The sequence below is a fragment of the Lagenorhynchus albirostris genome, chromosome 13 (genome assembly GCF_949774975.1).
Source record: "Lagenorhynchus albirostris chromosome 13, mLagAlb1.1, whole genome shotgun sequence".
Classification (NCBI taxonomy): domain Eukaryota; kingdom Metazoa; phylum Chordata; class Mammalia; order Artiodactyla; family Delphinidae; genus Lagenorhynchus; species Lagenorhynchus albirostris.
Window position 1 is genome coordinate 9,229,532 of NC_083107.1, and position 19,913 is coordinate 9,249,444.

General features: G+C 42.9%; 1 protein-coding gene across 9 annotated transcripts in view; it reads left to right on the forward strand.

Annotated features, from left to right (window-relative positions):
* KANSL3 (KAT8 regulatory NSL complex subunit 3) overlaps positions 1–9,107 on the forward strand; it is a 41,366-nt gene extending 32,259 nt beyond the window's left edge. For 7 of the 9 annotated variants that reach the window (XM_060168809.1, XM_060168811.1, XM_060168812.1 and 4 more), the window contains 4 exons: positions 193–302; positions 702–924; positions 1,271–1,404; positions 6,574–9,107. In XM_060168809.1, coding sequence (XP_060024792.1) covers positions 193–302; positions 702–924; positions 1,271–1,404; positions 6,574–6,594 — 488 coding nt within the window. In that variant the 3' untranslated portion in view covers positions 6,595–9,107. Of the gene's footprint in view, positions 1–192; positions 303–701; positions 925–1,270; positions 1,405–6,573 lie in introns of those variants that run through there. The other 2 variants (XM_060168810.1, XM_060168817.1) reach the window with 2 other exon arrangements.
* The last annotated feature ends 10,806 nt before the right edge of the window (positions 9,108–19,913 follow it).

Here is a 19,913-nt window from a genome sequence, read left to right on the forward strand (position 1 = left end):
GAACGGTACCTTTCCTCACGTGGACATCCAGCTTGCGTGTTTGGGGAGCCCTTCTGGCATCTTTCTGAGAGCACTGGGAATGTCCGAGGGAAAGAGCGTTGGTGTTTTAGTTGATTATTGAGGGTGGACAGGCACAGGTGCTTGTGGAAAAGTGACTGAGCCTGTGCTGATGTCTGCTGTATCCTCTCCTAGGGGCCGCATCAGCCAGCAGCCTCCTCCAAGGCCTCAGCTTCAGCTTGCAGGATATCAGCAGCAAGACCTCTGGCCTCCCAGCAAACCCCTCTCCCGGGCCAGCCCCACAGGTGCACATCTGCCTTCCACTGGGCTGGGCAGGCGTGGGAGGAGGCCTCCTCAGCTTAGTTGGTTTTGGCAGGGACGCTGGGTCAAGGACAAATAGCCTTCTGGCTTCACGGCTGGGAACTACCAAAGGTTAAGGCTCCACCACTTACTAAGTGACCTTGGGCCAGTTTCTTGATCTCTGTATCTTTGTTTTCTTGTTTGTAAAATGAGGGTAATGATAGTACCTCCCACACAGAGCTGTTTTGAGGATTAAAGAAGGTGATATATGGAAAATACCTGTCAGAGTACCTTGCATGTGGTAGGCACTGAATACATGGTAGCCATTAACAGTATGTGCCCTCCACACCCGACCGTTGCTGTCGGCAACAGCTTCTGATCACCTGGGCTTGTGTGTCCCACAGGCCACCAGTGTGAAGTTGCCCACCCCCATGCAGAGCCTGGGTGCCATCACCACGGGCACCAGCACCATTGTCCGTACCATTCCTGTGGCCACCACTCTCTCCTCCTTGGGTGCCACTCCTGGTGGGAAGCCCACAGCCATCCACCAGCTGCTGACCAATGGGGGCCTCGCCAAGTTGGCAAGCAGCCTCCCTGGCCTGGCTCAGATCTCTAACCAAGCTTCAGGTGAGTCTCTCATGAGAACCGTGGGGACTCCCAGATAAGGGATCTTCCCCCAAGACCTTGCTATCTCTCATGGTCAAGGTATGATGTTGAACCCAACCCCACAGGGTCCTGGCCTTGACCCTCAGGGATTCAGCTGTGTGGGTCCATCCCCCAGAGAGGTTGAGAGAACACAGGCTGTTCCTGTTGCCTTTCAGACTGACTGATAGGGCATAGATGACCCAGCTGGGGAGGAGGAAGCCGAGGCGGGAGGCTGATGGGGGTATGTTACATGGGGAGGAAACTCCAGGAAAGGGAAGTGGAGGCTGTGACAAAAAAGCCTACTCCTCTCTCTGTCTCTCTCTCTCAGGCTTGAAGGTCCCCACCACCATCACTCTGACACTACGTGGCCAGCCCAGCCGAATCACCACACTGAGCCCCATGGGCTCAGGAGCAGCCCAATCAGAAGAGCCCACCTCCCAGGCGCTACCCTCCAGCTCACAGGTGAGTCTGCCTGGGAAGACCGAGGACACAGCCTCCAATATTGGGAAGCGTGGGGCCGGCTGGCCAATTGGAGGAGCTGGACTTGTAGGCAGACCAGATGCACATCCACATTCAGAGTTTATAGCTTCCTTGTTGTTGGGTTGTTTTTTGTTTTTTGTTGTTTTTTTTGCGGTGCTCGGGCCTCTCACTGTTGTGGCCTCTCCCGTTGCGGAGCACAGGCTCCGGATGCGCAGGCTCAGCGGCCATGGCTCACGGGGCCCAGCCGCTCCGCGGCATGTGGGATCTTCCCATACACGGGTACGAACCCGTGTCCCCTGCATCGGCAAGCGGACTCTCAACCACTGCGCCACCAGGGAAGCCCTGTTTTTGTTTTTTAATTGAAGTATAGTTGATTTACAATGTTGTGTTAGTTTCAGGTGTACAGCACAGTTATTCAGTTACATATATTCTTTTTCGGATTCTTTTGCTTCATAGGTTGTTATAAAATATTGTGTGTAGTTCCTTGTGCTATACAGTAGGTCCTTGTTGGTTGCAGTTTATAGCTTTGTGACTGAGCAAGTCATGGACCTCTGTGAGTCTCCTTTTCTGTAACGCTCCCTGGATTCTTGTGAGGATTAAATATGTAAATATGTTCAGTGCCTATTTAATGTTTCTGTTTTCTTCCCCTCTCTATCGTTTTCTCCTCTCATTCTTGGTTTCATCATTCAGAGTTTGGGTAGAGGCTAATTGGCTGATACTCCTTCTTTGATCAACAACTTTCCAGCATTGTGCCATTCCAGGTCTTTGCATTCATTGCTGTCTTTTCAGGGCACAGTTAGGTTTTTAGAGCTCTTACCCAGGAAGTAAGTCACCATCGATTTCTCTTAGCTGATGTAATTTCCATTATGACCTTTTCAAGTAAACTGTTTCTAATCTTAAATGGTGATCTGAGAGCCATCCAAAGATCAGAGGTTAAAGAAAAAAATAGTTCGAGTCCAGTAGTGCACGTCCTTTCCTTCAGTGTCCACTTTTCAGCTGAGGCCTCCTGCACGGGGCCCAGTGCTGTGCAGGCTGCCCTGACTGAGGGCCTGGCTCTGTCCCCTCACTCCCACCACACCAGCCCTGCCCGGGAGCTGGGCACCTGTCCCTTCCCAACTGTTTCAGGAGCTCTTCTGCCTCCTCCTGTGTAGGGGAAGATACTGCACAGAGGTTGTTCCCTGGCAATCATGGGGATCATAGCTACCCTTCCCTGCCTTTGTGTAGAGAGGCGGAGTTGTTTTTATTTACTTTATCCCCTATTTTTTAAATTACAAAAGCAATCACTTATTTTAAATAACGCAAACATTACAGAAATAATATAACTTAGAAAATGAAAATTTCCCATGATGCCACTCCCAGAGGTGACATGCCCTTGTTGGGAGCTTGATGTGCATTCTTCTAGATTCTTCTTTCTGTACAAAGTACTTTATTTTATTTTTTTTGACAAAAATTGGATCACAGAGTATGGCTGTTTGGTAACTAGCCTTTTTTTACAAAACATGTTGTGACATGTTTCCCTGTTCATTACATAGAGACCTATCTATTGCTTGTCAGTAGCTGCCTAGTATTTCACTGGGTGGATGTACAAAAACGTATTTCATCAGCTCCCGTTAGAGGGTTGGGTTATATTTTCGTTTTTGATATTGTGAATAATGGTACAGTGAATACCCTTGTTCATGATTTTTGTGTACCTCTGGGAGATTTCTACAGGTTAGAGACCAGAAAGTGGGTCTGTGCATCTAACATCTGGCTAGCTGCTGACTAATTGCCCTTCAAAAGGTTTGCTCATTTGTAATTCAAGCCACAGTGATGAGAGTATCTGTTTTCCTATGCCTTTGTCAGTTGTGGAAGTCAGTATTTTTAATTTTATTAATTTGATAGGTGAAAAATGAAATTGTTTTAACGTGTATTTTCTTGATTACTTATGAGGTTGTGTGTCTTCTTTTATGAATTGCTTGACATATCCTGTATCTACTTAATTAATAGCAGTTTTATATATGCAGGTGTTAATCCTTTATTTATTATACAAATTGCATATATTTTATTCCAGTTAATTGCTTATATTTTTTTTCCTCTCTGTTGAAGTATTAAGTGCTTGTCTTTTAAGTTTTGTTTCTAGATCTTTTATCAAACAGGCATTAAAAATTTTTATGTAGTAAAATCTTCAAATTCTTCCCTTATGGCTCCAAAGTTTTGGGTCTTAAGAAAGCTCTTCCCATTGCAAGAATATAATCTTACTGTGTTTTTTAAAATTTTTATTTTTAAAACTGGTAAAATTTACTTACATACAATTTACCATTTTACCCTTTTTTAGGCTTACGGTTCAGTGGCATTAAATGTATTCACATTGTTGTGCAACCATCACCACCATGCACCTCCAGAACTTTCCCATCATCCCATACTGAGACTCTGTTTTTATGTTTTCTTATATTGCTTTTGTTCATCTGCTTACCTTTAGTTGTTCAGTCCACCTTGAATTTATTTTTTTATGCTAAGTGAGGTAAGGATCTAACTTTATTGATGAGCCCATTCATCCTTCCTCTATTCATTTGAAATCAGCTGCTCTCACATTCTAGATTACTGTACACACAGGGCCTGTTCTGTACCCTTGACCTGTCTGTTTCTACACAAGCTTATTATTGTTTGATAATGCAGGTTATCAAGTTAAGGAAGTATATCAATTATGTTTCTAGTTTACTAAGATAATCTTTATTCTCTTCCTTTCTCTTGATAATGGGTTTTAAAGTTTGTTCATTGCCCTTTTGGAATCAAATGAGCTGAATGAGTATAAACATTTCCTTTTAATCAGTTAAAATGATGAATTACTTTCAAAGATTTCCTAATATCGAACTGTCTAAATTCCAGATTCAGTACTTGTTCAGTATGTCCTATTCTGTTTGTTTTGCACATACCTAAATTTATTGTGCATGTATAGGAAAGAAAACCCCATCAAAGGAGAACAAAACAAAAAAAGAAAGAAGCTAAGTGCTTCAGAGGAAAAAGCATGTCTGGTCTTCATTTGCTTTTATTTTACTTAGGATTTTGACCTCTATGTTTATTAGTAAGATTAGCCTATAGTCCTCTTCCTCTCCACCCTTGCTTTTTTGTGTGTATCCTTTCCTTGTCCAGTTGTAGAAAAGAGATAATTCTATCCTTATAGAATGAGATGGGAAATATTTTTTTTTTCATATTCCAAAACATTTATATAGCACAGAAATTAACAGTTTCTTGATGGTTTGACGGAAATGACGTATAAAGCCATTTGGGCCTCTTTTCAGGCAGTCTTATCCTTTGCTGGTGCCACATTTGAGGCACAGCTAGAACACAGATCCCCATCATGGGTTTCTTCCTCCTCTCTTAGGTGGACCTCTTCAGCTTGCTCTGGCCCGGAGGAGCTAGTTAGAGTTGAGAAGAGTAGAGGTCATTGAGAATCCTTTTCTATGGCTTAAATTGAAGTACGGAATAAAGATCAAAATCTGACTTCTACCTGATGGTATTAACTTGAGAGCTCAGTTTTTATCTCAGTAAAATGGGTGTATAAAATTAGTAGGAGGGTTCTAGTGGTGATAATTTTCTTTTAGACAAAGGAGGTGTTACTAGATTAAGACTTGCTGACTCAAAAGCGTCTAACAGTTACCTCAGTGTTCAGACTGCCAGACAGTGTGATATCAGGGAAAGCACAGGCCCTCTGTCTTCAGCTAGCTGTGTGATCCTGGGCAAATCACCTGACTTCTCTGGGCATTTTCTCATCTAGTCTAATGAGGAGGTTGGCATAAGTCAGTGATTGATGTGGTGGTGAGATAGTAGGGGCTGTCTCAGAATGTCCTCAGGTGCTGAGAATATGCATTTTTAAAGGTTGAGAAACAAACCACCCATTTTTGATGTTTATAAGACACCTGGAAATTTGAACACTGACTGGATAATTGTTGATATTAAGGAATTGTTAACCTTTTTAATGTGTGATAATGGTTGTAAGTTTGAAAAATAACCTTTTTTTAATTTTGGGGTTATATACTGTAATATTTATGGAGAAAATGAATTTAAAATGAAAAAAGGTTGTAAACACTGGCTAGACTTCTCTAAGGTCTTTGCAAGCACTTAATTATGTGTTTTGTATTCTGGCGGTGATGAATATTTACCGTGTGTTTCCTTTATGGAACTGGACCATTATGAACACCCTACAGCTGAGAAGCTGCAGGAGGAAGGGGAGAGACAGAGACTGTGTTGTGCCCTGCAGCGGGGTCCTGGGAATGGAATCCTTGACTGTGATCACAAGGTTTTTCTCCTCTCTGGCCAGGCTGGCAGGCAGCCAGCCTCTAGCTGCTCCTGCAGCAGCCCCGGGCGAGCGGGCTCACTCTGGAGACCTCCTGGTCAGGATGGAGTGCTCATCTGTGCACAGCCCACCTTTGGGCAGGGTGAGCAGATGGGAGGCGGATCCTTTGCAGTTTTGATTGTCAAACCCTTCTTCATTCCTCCTCTCCTGTGTCTTCCATCTCCCCCCCTTTATTGTATCCTCAGAGACCTCTTAGGAGTTTTCCAAAGGTGAAATCTAGAGAGGTGGGGAAAACCTTTGTGAAGAAAGGCCAACTCTCTCTACCTTGCTTCCTTCTTCCTAAGCTGCGGGGCTCAACAATTCATGGCATCTTCCACAGCACTTAAAAAATGGACAAGACCTGAAACAATGATATTGTCAGTACAGTCATGGAAAACTTTGCTTCAGCTCTATCACCCTTAATGATTCACCTATTTCCTTTTTCCTGCATTCTTTTCTTGTTCTTATACGTAATAATAAGAGCTAATGTTTGTGGTTGAACACAGACTGTAGGTGCTTTATGCAGTTTGTCTCATTTAATCTCACAACAACCCTGGGGAGGAGGTGCTGTCTTCTTTGTCTCACAGAGGGGGGAAAGGAGGCTCAGAGAATGTAAGTCACTTGCCCTAAAAAGTAGTAGAGGTGGGTCTCTACCTCCAGAGTCCATGTTCTATTCATCACTTGGCTGCTATAACACATATCCTTGTGCATCCAGCTTCTTCCCTGTTGAGCATCACTTCTTCGGAATAAATTTTCAGGAGTGGGATATTGGGTCAGAGGGTCTGTATGTGTTAACCTGGCAAACTTTTGACCCTTGTTCCCTACCTCTCCTGCCACAGCGCCTGCCTCCAGCGCCCTGAAGATGCCATGCGATATGTCCTCCTTTACCAGGTTGGTGACGGCTGCTGCACGGTGAGGCCTGGCACATGTGCTGTCCTGCTGAGCTGTACACTTGTCTGAAGACCTCTTTAAGACAGTCATTTTTGCCTCTCTGCCAACTGTCTTCAGGGCTGGGCCTCTGGGTCTTACGTAACCATTAGACAAGGTGATATGGCGCCAGCAGGGGGGGCCTTGTCCTTTAGCATCTGCAGGTCTGGTTCCCAGAATCTCCAGGTCCTCAGCAGATCTGGCCGTGTATGGATTGGAGGCACTTCTTCCCCAGCATTAGCTGTAACTTGACCCAAGTAGCAGTGTGGGACTGCTCACTGCATTTTAATAAAGGAGCTCCCCTTCGAAGTCTGTACTGCCCCGTGCCAAGTTGGGAGGAGACGTCCGTGTGGTCTGGGACTGAGAGCCCTGTGCTGAGGACCGGGATCATCCTGGCCCACTGGCCAGTGGTTCAGTGCCAGAAGGGCTTGTTTTGCACATCACTGTTGCCTTCACCAAGCAGCCATGGGAGAGTGCTCCCCGTGCAGCTCCCTCCTTACGAGCCACACTGGATACTGAGTACCTGCTGAGACCTGGGAACTCTTCATTTCAAACCCACGATAGGGCACAGAGAACTGGGCTGTCATCTTTCAGTCCCTTTGGTCACCTGTAGATGTTGGGACCAGCAGTCGCCAGGAGGTGAAAGCTGGCTTCTTTCTTTTTTCCATCATGCTTTGGGCAGTTCTTGTATCCAGAAAGCCTGCAGGTCCAGAAAGGCTGAAGAAGAGGAAGGGAACAGCAGATGAAGTGGCTTGAAGGACACGTCAGTGGTGAAAACGATTTGGGCTTGAGGCTTAGCATCTGGTACCTAAGGAGCCGTTGATTCAACTGGAGATGAGAAGAATTTGCCAAGCCAGAGGAGAGAAACTTCAGCCCCTGAAATTTCTGTCTCCAGTGCTTGGAAGTGGAACAGGGATAACTGCTAAGTTAACGTCTTGGCCGTCCCATGAAGCTCAGGCATCAGGATGATGAAGGCCATGCTTCAGTGTTTCTGTTTCAGCTCTGTGCAACTTTTTGTCTTCTTGCTTAGAAGTGGGAAAATTATTGGTATTGACTCTGCTGTGCAGGGCTCTTGGTACCAGCCTGAGCCCTGGAGGTGGAGGTCCCTGGAGAAGTGATCACTGAAGATGGAGCTCTGAGCCCCTCCTTACCTCCTCACAATACTTGTGTGCAAAAAGTATTTTAGATTTGGCTGACAACCTATCCTCCAGAGCAGGCTCCTTTCCCTTCCATACTCTAGAATGTTTCCAGCCAAGGCGATGAATAAGGCAACCCAGATATAACTCTTCAGTATCTGTACTGAAGGCAGGGAGGGCCCACAGCGTGCCGTGGCTGGACTTGTGGTCCAGGGTCCTGACCCGTATAGTGCATCCGTCGTATATCCAAACCAGGCCACCTGCATTCAATCCAAGAGCCTCACCTCCAGTATGAGTGGCAGCCAGGAGGGAGTACACAGTGTGCAGGAGTCTCAGACAAGGCCATTTGGGGTGGTACAGGCAGGGCCAGGGGAGTGTGTATGATAGGAGTGGAGTGGGCAGATTATACACCATACGCTTCCTCCCCGACCTCCTGCAGAGCTGGGCTTAGCAGTGATTCACACAGAATTAGGCTGCGTCCCTGTACTAGCTGGCAGGTAGCTGCTTTCTGAAATTCAGGAGGCGTTTAGTAAGTTGGAGGAAGATACGAAATCTGAAAGAGACATCCAGTGTCAGGGGTTTAATAACTTTACAGGTAGGATAGTAACACACCAATAGGAATTGAGGACGGTGAAACTGAGACTATGTGAAGTTTTAGGAATCATTCATGACAGAGGTTCCTGAACAACCCATTCATGACTTAAGAGTGCAGTCTAGACAGCACTGGAGGGGCTGCTCCTGAAAGATGCTGGCCCTGTGTGTGCTGGGGCCAAAGGAGAAACTAACGCATCGTCCTGCATTTGCGTAAATCCTAGTGTGCTTCCCATGGATGATTTCCTGAGGCTTGTGTGTACACCTTAAAGAATGCCAAAAGGAGAAGGGAAGTTGTAAGAACATTGATTCTTCTGCACCCTGGAGGGACAGGCTAAAGGAGGAAGTGGTTGAAGTCTATACAGCCATGTTCCCCAATTCCATACTTCTCCAGCCCTTGAAGTGTAAAAGGAAGCTTTCCTCTGCCTATCATGTAGCAAACCTGGAGTCCATAACCTCGGAAGGTGATAACTACTGGCCGAAAGTGTAGAAGGATCAAGAGGGCTTTAGTTGATTTCTCGGATGACAGATACATGTTGATGCTCTATGGAAGATGTCCTTGTTTTGAGAAGAGGTCACTGATGGAGGAAGACCTGTCTGTCCTTGGCTCTACCACTAGAACAGTCTTGGGCTGGATGGGTTATAGAGCTGAGCTGCTGTGACGGTTCTGTTCTTCCATTAGCCAAAACAATTAAAAATAAAAACAAATTTGGATTGCTTCAATGTGTTTTTAGTTGACTTCTTCTGTTTATTCTGGTAACCACTCAATCGAGTGGCACAGAAAATAAAAGTTAAGATATTGTGGTAATTCCAGTGATCATCTTACTGTTGCCTGGAGCCATGAAGTGGGTACTGTAATTCCCTTTAAGGTAATTCACTTGTAAGGTGAGGAAACTGAGGCACAGAGAAGCCACACAGCAGGAAGTGGCAGAAGCAGGACTGGACCCAGGCAACCTGATACCAGTGTCTGTTTGTCTACTGTGCACTGTGCTGGGGTTCTGAGATGGGAGACCAGAAGTGGAGATGAGCACAGGAGGTGAGGAGATGGTGGCTTGGCCTTCATGTGACCCCTTTCAGTTCACCTCCCACCAAGCCTAGAGTGATTATTGCTGCCCTGGTGGGCTCTTGGCTATGCCTGAGTCAGTAGGTGGGGTCCCTCTTGAGAGATTGAAATCCCTATACCTCTACGTCCTCCAATAAATAAATGACTTAGAGATGAATGAATGAACGAATTCCAACCTCCACATTATTTGTAAACTTGTATCCAGGAGGACCTTCCTTCTTATCCTTAAATTCCAGGTCTCTACATTAAGCATTGGAACCCTCTATGGGTGGAAACTGTAGTTCTGATATACTGGTTGGAGAGTCTGGTATGCATGAGCTCTTCTTGTTTCCATCCTTAATAGAGACCTGATCTTTCCCTCACTTTCAACTCTGGTCTCACTGACCTGGGTGGGTCAGATGAAGTGAGAGATGAGGATCAGATTGTTTCAATGATAGCTGTCTTAAACTTCAGCAGTATAGGGACAGGGCCATAGCAAATTACAATGCAGAAGAAATGTTGTTACCTTTTTAATCTTCCCTTTCTACAGTATATGTTTTAGTCAGGGTTGATGGTGGCAAGAAGCAGAAACTATTCACCACCCATATTAGTTCTAAAAGGGAATATTCTCTCAATTGACATTTTCTCAGACAGGCAGCCTGACAGTTTCTGCTTCTTGCCGCATGACGTCAACTGACGTGGAATGGCCAGGGACCAGTTTTGATCCTGTTATCACAGGATTTTTTTCATCCCTTTGCGTTTCTGTCTTTCAATTCAAATTCTGAACACAGTGAACCTGATTGGCTCAGTCCCACTTACAGGTTGGTACTTCTTATCCTCTCTTACCCCAGTCTAATAATAACATCCAGAGGATGAAGTCATATGGTCCGTGTTATTGCCTTTCTAAGGGAGAAGGGATTTAAAACAAACAGACTTGGGCTATTTAGATGTGTGTGTGTGTGTGTGTGTGTGTGTGTGTGTGTGTGTGTGTGTGTGTGTGTGTGTGTGTGTGTGTGTGTGTGTGTGTGTGTGTGTGTGTGTGTGTGTGTTTAACTTACAGTGATAGCATAGGGAGGTCCCATGTTCACTTCATCCAGTTTCCCCCAGTACTTAAAGCTCACATAAGTATAGTACAATATCAAAACCAAAAATTAACATCGGTACAGTATGTGTGTCTAGTTCTATGTGGTTTTTTTTTTTTTTGTGGTACGCGGGCCTCTCACTGTTGTGGCTTCTCCCGTTGCGGAGCACAGGCTCCGGATGCACAGGCTTAGTGGCCATGGCTCATGGGCCCAGCCGCTCAGCGGCATGTGGGATCTTCCCGGACCGGGGCACAAACCCGTGTCCCCTGCATTGGCAGGTGGACTCTCAACCACTGTGCCACCAGGGAAGCCCTCTATGTCATTTTATCCCAGTAACCATAATCAAGATATAGAACAAATTCCGTCCCCACGAAGATATCCCCCTTGCTACTCCTTTATAGTCATATCCATCCCCTTCCCCTCACCGTTCCTAACCTGTAGCAACCACTAATCTCTCATCTCACAGAATTGTATAAATAGAATCCTGCAGTACGTTACCTTTTGAGATTGGGTTTTTTCTACTCAGCATAATTCCCTTGGTGTCCATCCAAGATGGTGTGTGTTTCAGTAGTTCATTTCTTTTTACTGCTGAATATGAATGTTCCATGGAATGTATGTACCATAGTTTCTGTAACCATTCACCTGTTGAGGGGCATCTTGATTGTTTCCAATTTGGGCTTATTGCAAATGAAGCTGCTATGAGCGTTTATAAGCAGGTTTTCGTATGAACATAAGTTTTCATTTCTCTAGAATAAATGCCCAGGAGTGGGGTTACTGGGTCATGTAGTAAGTTTTTATTTTTTAAAGAAACCATCAAACTGTTTTCCTAAGTAGTTGTACCATTTTATATTCCCACCAGTAATGTAGGAGAGATCCAGTTTCCAGCATTTGACACTATCTCTGTTTTTTTGTTTTAGCCATTCTCATAGGTGTGTTGTGATACCTTATTACGGTCTTTAAAAATTTGTTGAGGTTTGTAATACGGTCCATGATCTGGTGCTCTATCTTGGTATATTTTCTGTAGGTGCTTGAAAAGGTATTATGTTGGGTGGTTTTTTATAAATGTTGATAAAATTCTGTCAGTTGATGGTTTTATTGAGTTCTTACACTCTTGCTGATTTTCTGTCAAGTTGTTCTATTGGTTGTTGAGAGAGTGGTGAAATTTCCAACTATAATTGTGGAATTGTCTGTGTCCTTTTCCAGTTTTTGCTTCATGTATTTTGCAGTTCTGTTATCTGGTGCATGCCATTTAGGTTTCTTCTTGGTGGATTGACCCTTTTATCATTATGTAATGTCTCTCTGTACCTGGTAATTTTTTTTGCCCTGAAATTTATCTCACATTCACATGTCACATCTGATGTCAATCTCTTGTTTTTTAATTGGTGTTTTTTTAAGACTTTTTACTTAATGTAATTGTAGATATGTTAGGACTTAAGTCAGCCATTTTTTTTTTTTTTTTTTTTTTTTTTTTTGCAGTACGCGGGCCTCTCACTGTTGTGGCCTCTCCTGTTGCGGAGCACAGGCTCCGGACGCGCAGGCTCAGCGGCCATGGCTCACGGGCCCAGCCGCTCCGCGGCATGTGGGATCTTCCCGGACCGGGGCACGAACCCGTGTCCCCTGCATCGGCAGGCGGACTCTCAACCACTGCGCCACCAGGGAAGCCCAAGTCAGCCATTTTTAGTTTTTATTTTCATTTGTTCTGTTTTTTGTTTTTGTGTTTCTTTTTCCTGCCTTCAGATGATTTACTTGAACTTTTTTTTTTAGAATATTGTTTTGATTTATCTGTAATATTTTTGAATGTATCTCCTTGACTGAATAGCTTTTTCAGTGGTTTCTCTAAATGTTGCATTACATATACACATAAGTTACTGCAATCTACTTGTATCCACATTTTACGAGTTTGAGTGTAGAAGCCTATCCTCCCTTTTTGTCCCTTTACCTTCTCCCACTTCTAATACAATTGTATATATGTTGAGAACCATGTTAGACAATGTTCTAGAGTTTTGCTTCAAACATAATTTGCAAAACTCAAAAGAAGGAAAATCTGTTGTATTTACATATTTTTATTCTTTCCATTTCTCTTTCTTCCTTCCTGATGTTCTAAGACTCCTAATTTTACCATTTCCTTTCTGTTTAGAGAACTTCCTTTAGCTGTCCTTTTCAAGAAGTTCAGCTGGCAACAAAAGTTTTTAATTTTCCTTCATCTGGCCATGTCTTATTAGTGAAGGATATTTTCTCTGCATATAAAATTCTGAGTTGGCCATTCTTGTCTTTCAGCCCTTCAGAAATATTAAGCCACTTCCTTGCTTTCTGATGAGAAATCTGCTATCATTCAAATTGTCTTTTCACCTTATAGGTAAGGTGTTGTTTCCCTCTTTCTGCTTTCTGTATTTTTTTTTCTTTAATTCTCAGACTTGACTATGATGTGTCTTGGCATGAATTCCTTTGGGCTTATCTTGTTAGGGTTCAGTCAGCTTCTTGAATCTGTAGGCTTATGCCTTTTTGCCAAATTTGGAGAATTTTTAGCCATTATTTTTCAACCCCACCCTCTTTTTCCACTTCTCTAGACGCCGGTGACATGAATGTTAGATCTTTAATATTCCCACGGGGCCATGAGACGCTTCCATTTTTGCCCCCACTCTATCTTCCCTCTCTTCAGATTGTGTAATTTCTACTGTCTGTCTTTAAGTTCACTAATTCTTTCCCCTGTCCCCTCTATTCTGCTATTGAGCCCATCAAGTTTTTCACTTAGGTGATTATATTTTTCAGTTCTAAAATTTCTATTTTATTCTTTATATCTTCTATTTCTTTGCTAAGAATTTTTTTTCATTTGTCTCAGGTGTGTTTGCAATTGCTCGCTGAAGCATTTTTATGATCACTGCTTTAAAATTCTTGTTAGACAATTCTAACATCTATGGCATCGCAATGCTTACCATGTGTTCATTGTCTTTTCTCATTTAAGCTGAGATTTTGCTTGTTCTTGGTATGTTTGTTATGTGATTTTTATTGAAATCTGATGTCTTGTGTATTATCTGTGAAGCTCTAGATCTTTTAAATCATCTGTTTTAGCAGGCCTTGTTTGAGACTGCTCTGGTAGGATAAAGAGGGAGCTGCTTTGATACTGCTAGGTGAGATGGAAGTCTCGAATCCCCACTGAGCTTTCATTGACACTGGGGTTGGGGTGGGAGGCGAGCTTCCCTTTACTGCTGTGTGGAGGTGAGAATTTCAGCTCCCCACTTAGCCTCTGCTGATGCTAATCCATCTGGGGAGGGGGTACCTTGTTACTCTTCCTCACATGGCCTCGGTTTACACCTGCAGGGGTTATATGTCATTACTCCTGGGCAGTGGCGAATGTTCTGACTCTCCAGTAGGCCTTTGCTGATGCCACTCCAGTTGGAAAGGGAGTGTGACTTGTTACCTCGAGGTGGGGTGCTTGTCCAGCCCAACCATATAATCTCGCATAACACAGTAGGGATAGAGGTTGGAGGCCTCATCCCATTCATTGGAACAAAAGTTTTGGTTCCCCACTTGGCCTTCTTTGACACCAACCCCTAAATATCTAGACAGTTGAAGAGACAATCACCTTATAAAAAGGCAGCATGCTGGACAACATATGCCTTCTGAAGAAGATTATTGGAAGAGATGGATGAAGAAGTTAATATATGATGAATATATGTAGAGCTAATGTTAGAAATTATCCAGATGGAACAATAAGAAAACATAAAAAAAGAACCAGATAGAAATATTAGTTATGGGAAATATAATATATAGAATTTGGAAAAAATAAATAAAATTAGAACAATATAATAATGGAATAAAAAGTAGGAGAAATATGGCTAAAAAATGTATTAATGGCTTGGAAGGCTACAACTAGGAACATTTCCAGGAAGCATTAAGTAAATATAGAGAGTAGAAGTAGAAATAGTACAACACAAGAGTCTTGGAGAGAAAAATGAAAATAAAACTAAGGAAATAATTTTTTAAAGAATGGAGAATTTTCAGGAAGGAAATAATTTTTAAAAGAATGGAGAATTGTCAGGAATTAAGAGAAAATAGGCCTCAGTTTGAAAGGGTTCACATGGAGTCCCAAAAGGAGCAATAAGGAAAACGCACATCTATATATATAGTCAAAGACAGAAAATCTTAAAAGGCTTCCATGGAGAAAATGCAGATCCACCACAAGATTTGAACCAAAATCAGACTGCTGTGACACATCTCAACATGACTCTTGGATTCGAGTCACTCATTAATGCTTTTTATGCATTCAAGGAAAAGAGCATAGAATTTTAATGTAAGGACATGATAAAAATGTTCTCAGGCATACAAGGCTGCAAAAGTACGCCACATAAAGACTCACATTGAAAGAAATGTTTAAAAGTACTCAGAAACAGAGATATCAAGATGGTGGAGTAGGAAGACACAAAGCTCACCTCCCCCCATGAACACATAAAAAATACATCTACACATGGAGCAATTCTCACTGAGAACAAACTGGAGACTGGCAGAAAAACTCACGCAACTAACACTGCAAGAAAGATCCACATGGAGTTGGGTAGGAAGGAAAGAGAAGCAGTTGGATTGGAACCTGTACTGCTGGGAGGGGACACAGAAGAGGAGGAGGATTACATGGGCTTAAGAGATCCTCCCTGGGGAGTGTGCGGTTCAGACTACACATTAGGTGCCCCTGGGGTCCAACACTGGGAGGACAAGTCCCCTTAGCTGGTTTGAAAGCCAGTGGAACTGACAGCAAGGCTGTAAGAAACCAAGACTGCACTCGTGAAGAGTGTGCACATGCTTGCTTACTCCCAAAACAAGGTGGAGGAAGCAGATTGAAACTGCCTGGGGCTCTGGCTGGTTTCCTGCAACTGCCCAAGCACATGCCCCAGTCTGAGCTGAGTGCCCATTACAGCCCTGCTTACTCTGCAGTACAGCTTTCTACTAGGGTGAAAGCTGCCAGGGGTGAGGACATTATGCAGCTGTGGGGGATAGAATTGGCTCAGACCTAACATGGCATCTGAACAAGGCAGTGGCAGCCATTACTGGTGCTTGCAGAGGCAGCAGATCAAGAGTAGTCCAGAACTCTGACTGCTAGGACGACCCCAGCCTATGGCCTGACCCCTCCCAAGGTCCTGCTCCAGCCCCTCTCGCTCCAGCATTGCTTCTCTCAGGGGTAGAGGTGCCAATGCCTGGGTGAGGGAGAGGACACACTTAGAGGGAACAGAGCCAGCTTGGACCTGACCTTCAGGGCTTCTGCTTTAGCAACTTGGGACCTGCCCCCACCAGTAGGGTGATGTTGGCCCCTGAACAGAGGAGAAGCCCTGGCTCAGACTTGGCTCTGGCTCTAGCGCCTTCATCTCCAGCCCCACCTCTTACCAAGGTGATTGCTGCCAACACACCCTGAGGGAAGATGTGACTTCTGCTCACGTCGGATCCAGCTCTCCCGCCAAAGCAACTGGGCACATGCAAACTGTATAGGGACACACCCACATAAGGACACCCTTTCAAGACTGTGATAGGTAACTGTCTTACCTAATTTCATAGAGACAGAGAAAGTTAAGCAAAGTGAGAAGACAGGAATTTCGTTTCAAATGAAAAAAGAAGAAAAAAAAAACAACCAAAGAACAACTAATGAAACAATCTACCAGATAAGAGTTCAAAGCATTAGTAATAAGAACGCTAACTGAATTAGAGGAAAGAATAGATGAGCGCAGTGAAAATTTTAACAAGGAATGAGAAAATTTAAAAAAGAACCAGTCAGCACTGAATAATACAATAACAAATGAAAAACGCACTAGAAGGAATGAACATCAGACTACGTGATGCAGAATGCCTAAATGATCTGGAAGATAGAATAATGGAAATCACCCAATCAGAAGAGCAAAAAGAAAAAGCAATTTTTTTTAATGGCACTTTAAAAAAAATATTTATTTAGTTGGTTGCACCGGGTCTTAGTTGCAGCTCGCCAGCTCCTTAGTTGCAACTCACAGGCTCCTTAGTTGCAGCAGGTGGGCTCCTTAGTTGTGGCTTGCAGCCTCCTTGGTTGTGGCTTGCAGGCTCCTTAGTTGCAGCACATGGGTTCCTTAGTTGTGGCATGCAAATTCTTAGTTGCGGCATGCATGTGGGATCTAGTTCCCTGACCAGAAATCTAACCCAGGCCCCCTGCCTTGTGAGTGCGGAGTGTTATCCACTGCGCCACCAGGGAAGTCCCAAGAAAAAAAATTTTTAATGAGAACAGTTTAAGGAATCTCTGGGACAATATTAAGGGTACCGACATTCGCATTATAGGTATCCCAGAAGGAGAAGAGAGACAAAGGGGTCAAAAATGTATTTGACGAAATTATGACTGAAAACTTCCTGAACTTAAAGAAGGAAACAGATGTCCAGATACAGGAAGCACAGAGGGTCCCAAACAAAATGAACCCAAACAGACCCATACCAAGACATATCATAATTAAAATGGCAAAAGTGAAAGAATTCTAAAAGCAGCAAGGGAAAAAGAGTCATAAACAAGGGAACCTCCAGAAGACTATCAACTGATCTTTTTGAAACTTCAGGTAAAAAGGGAGTGGCATGATATATTTAAAGCACTGAAAGGGAAAAACCTAATCGTAGGATATTCTGCCCAGCAAGATTAGCATTTAGAATTGAAGGAAAGATTAAAAACAAGCAAAAACAAAAAGCTTCTCAGACAAGCAAAAGCAAAGAGTTCATCAATACTAAACCAACCCTAAAAGAAATGTTAAAGGGTCTTTTCTATGTGTAAAAGAAAAGGCTACAAGAAGAAGTTATCTATCAGAAAGGAGAAATCCCACTAATAAACGCAAATATATAGTAAAGGCTGTGAATCAACCACTTAAATAAGCTACTATGAAGACTAAGAAGTAAAAGTAACTATAACTACAGTAACCAATTAAGGAATAGACATGAAGATGTAAAATATAGCACCAAAAACACAAGACGTGTGAGGAAAACACAAAATGTAGATCTTCTAGCAAGTATTTGAACTTTAACTACCAGTTTCAAACAAGTAGGTATAGGTCAACATGTATGAACCTCATGGTAATCACAAATCAAAAACCTACGATAGATTCTCAAAAACTAGAGAGAAAGGAGCACAAGCATACCACTAAAGAAAATCATCAAATCACAGGGGAAGAAAATAAAGAAGAAAAAGAACAGAAGAACTACAAAAACAACCAGAAAACAACAAAATGGCAGTAAGTTCATACCTATCAATAATCACTTAAAGTGTCAGTGGACCAAATGCTCCAATCAAAAGGTGTAGGGTGGATGATTGGAATAAGAAAAAAAAAAAGCCATCTATGTGCTGCTTACAGGAGACTCACTTCAGAGCTGAAGACAGAGACTGAAAATGAGGGGGATGGCAAAATATATTTCATGCAAATGGAAACAACAAGAAAGCTAGGGTAGCAATACTGAGATAAGACAAAGTAGACTTTTTTAAAAGTTTATAGCAAAAGACAAAGAAGAACATTATATAATGATAGAAGGATCAATACAAGAAGAGGATATAACGCTCATTAAAACATATGCACCTGATGACACAAACAGATGGAGAGATATACTATGTTCTTAGATTGGGAGAATCAATATGGTGAAAATGACTATACTACCCAAAGCAATCTACAGATTCAATGCACTCCCTATCAAATTACCAGGGGCATTTTTCACAGAATTAGAACAAAAATTTTTACAATTTGTGTGGAAACACAAAAGACCCCGAATAGCCAAAGCAAACTTGAGAAAGAAAAATGGAGCTGGAGGAATCAGGCTCTCTGACTTCAGACTATACTACAAAGCTACAGTAATCAAGACAGTATGGTACTGGCACAAAAACAGAAATAGAGATCAGTGGAACAGGATAGAAAGCCCAGAGATAAATCCACACACCTATGGTCACCTAATCTATGACAAAGGCAAGAATATACAATGGAGAAAAGACAGCCTCTTCAATAAGTGGTGCTGGGAAAACTGGACAGCTACATGTAAAAGAATGAAATTAGAACACTCCCTAACACCATACACAAAAATAAAAATGAATTAAAGACCTAAATGTAAGGCTGGACACTATAAAACTCTTAGAGGAAAACCTGGGTAGAACACTATCTGACATAAATTGCAGCAAGATCTGTTTTTTTTTTCTTGCGGTACGCGGGCCTCTCACTGTTGTGGCCTCTCCCGTTGCGGAGTACAGGCTCCGGACGCGCAGGCTCAGCGGCCATGGCTTATGGGCCCAGCCTCTCCGCGGTATGTGGGATCTTCCCGGACCGGGGTACGAACCCGTGTCCCCCCGCATCGGCAGGCGGACTCTCAACCACTGTGCCACCAGGGAAGCCCGCAAGATCTTTTTTGACCCACCTCCTAGAGTAATGAAAATAAAAATAAACAGATGGGACCTAATGAAACTTAAAAGCTTTTGCACAGCAGAGGAAACCATAAACAAGACGAAAAGACAACCCTCAGAATGGGAGACAATATTTGCAAATGAAGCAACTGACAAGAGATTGATTTCCAGAATATACAAACAGCTCAATGCAGCTCAATATCAGAAAAACAAACAACCCAATCAAAAAATGGGTGGAACGGTTTGCAAGGCAGAAATAGAGACACAGATGTAGAGAACAAACATATGGACACCATGGGGGGAAAGTGGCAGGGGTGGTGGTGGTGGGATGAACTGGGAGATTGGGATTGACATGTATACACTAATATGTATAAAACAGATAACTAATAAGAAAAAAATGCAAGTAAAAAGTTTTGCTAAGAATAAGTCCAATGAGAATGAATAGTCCACAGTCTTTTTAATTTAAATTGCATCTAAATATTTAACATGGTTGGAAAAACTACTTTTCTAAATTCTTTTGTGACTTTTAATAAAAGTTTCCCTTAACTGACGTCCACCCTAAAAAAAAAAAAAAATGGGTGGAATATCTAAATTTGTCTTTAGATCATTGTCTAAAGACATTTCTCCAAAGAAGACATACAGATGGCCAACAAATGAAAAGATGCTCAACATCACTAATTATTAGAGAAATACAAATCAAAACTACAATGTGGTATCACGTCACACCAGTCAGAATGGCCATCATCAGAAAATCTACAAACAATAAATGCTGGAGAGGGTGTGGAGAAAAGGGAACACTCTTGCACTGCTGGCGGTAATGTGAATTGGTACAGCCACTATGGAGAGCAGTATGGAGGTTCCTTAAAACACTAAAAATAGAACTACCATACGACCCAGCAATCCCACTCCTGGGCATATACCTGGAGAAAAGCATAATTCCAAAAAATATATGCACCCCATGTTCATTGCAGCACTAACAATAGCCAGGGCGTGGAAGCAACCTAAATGTCCATCAACAGAGGAATGGATAAAGAAG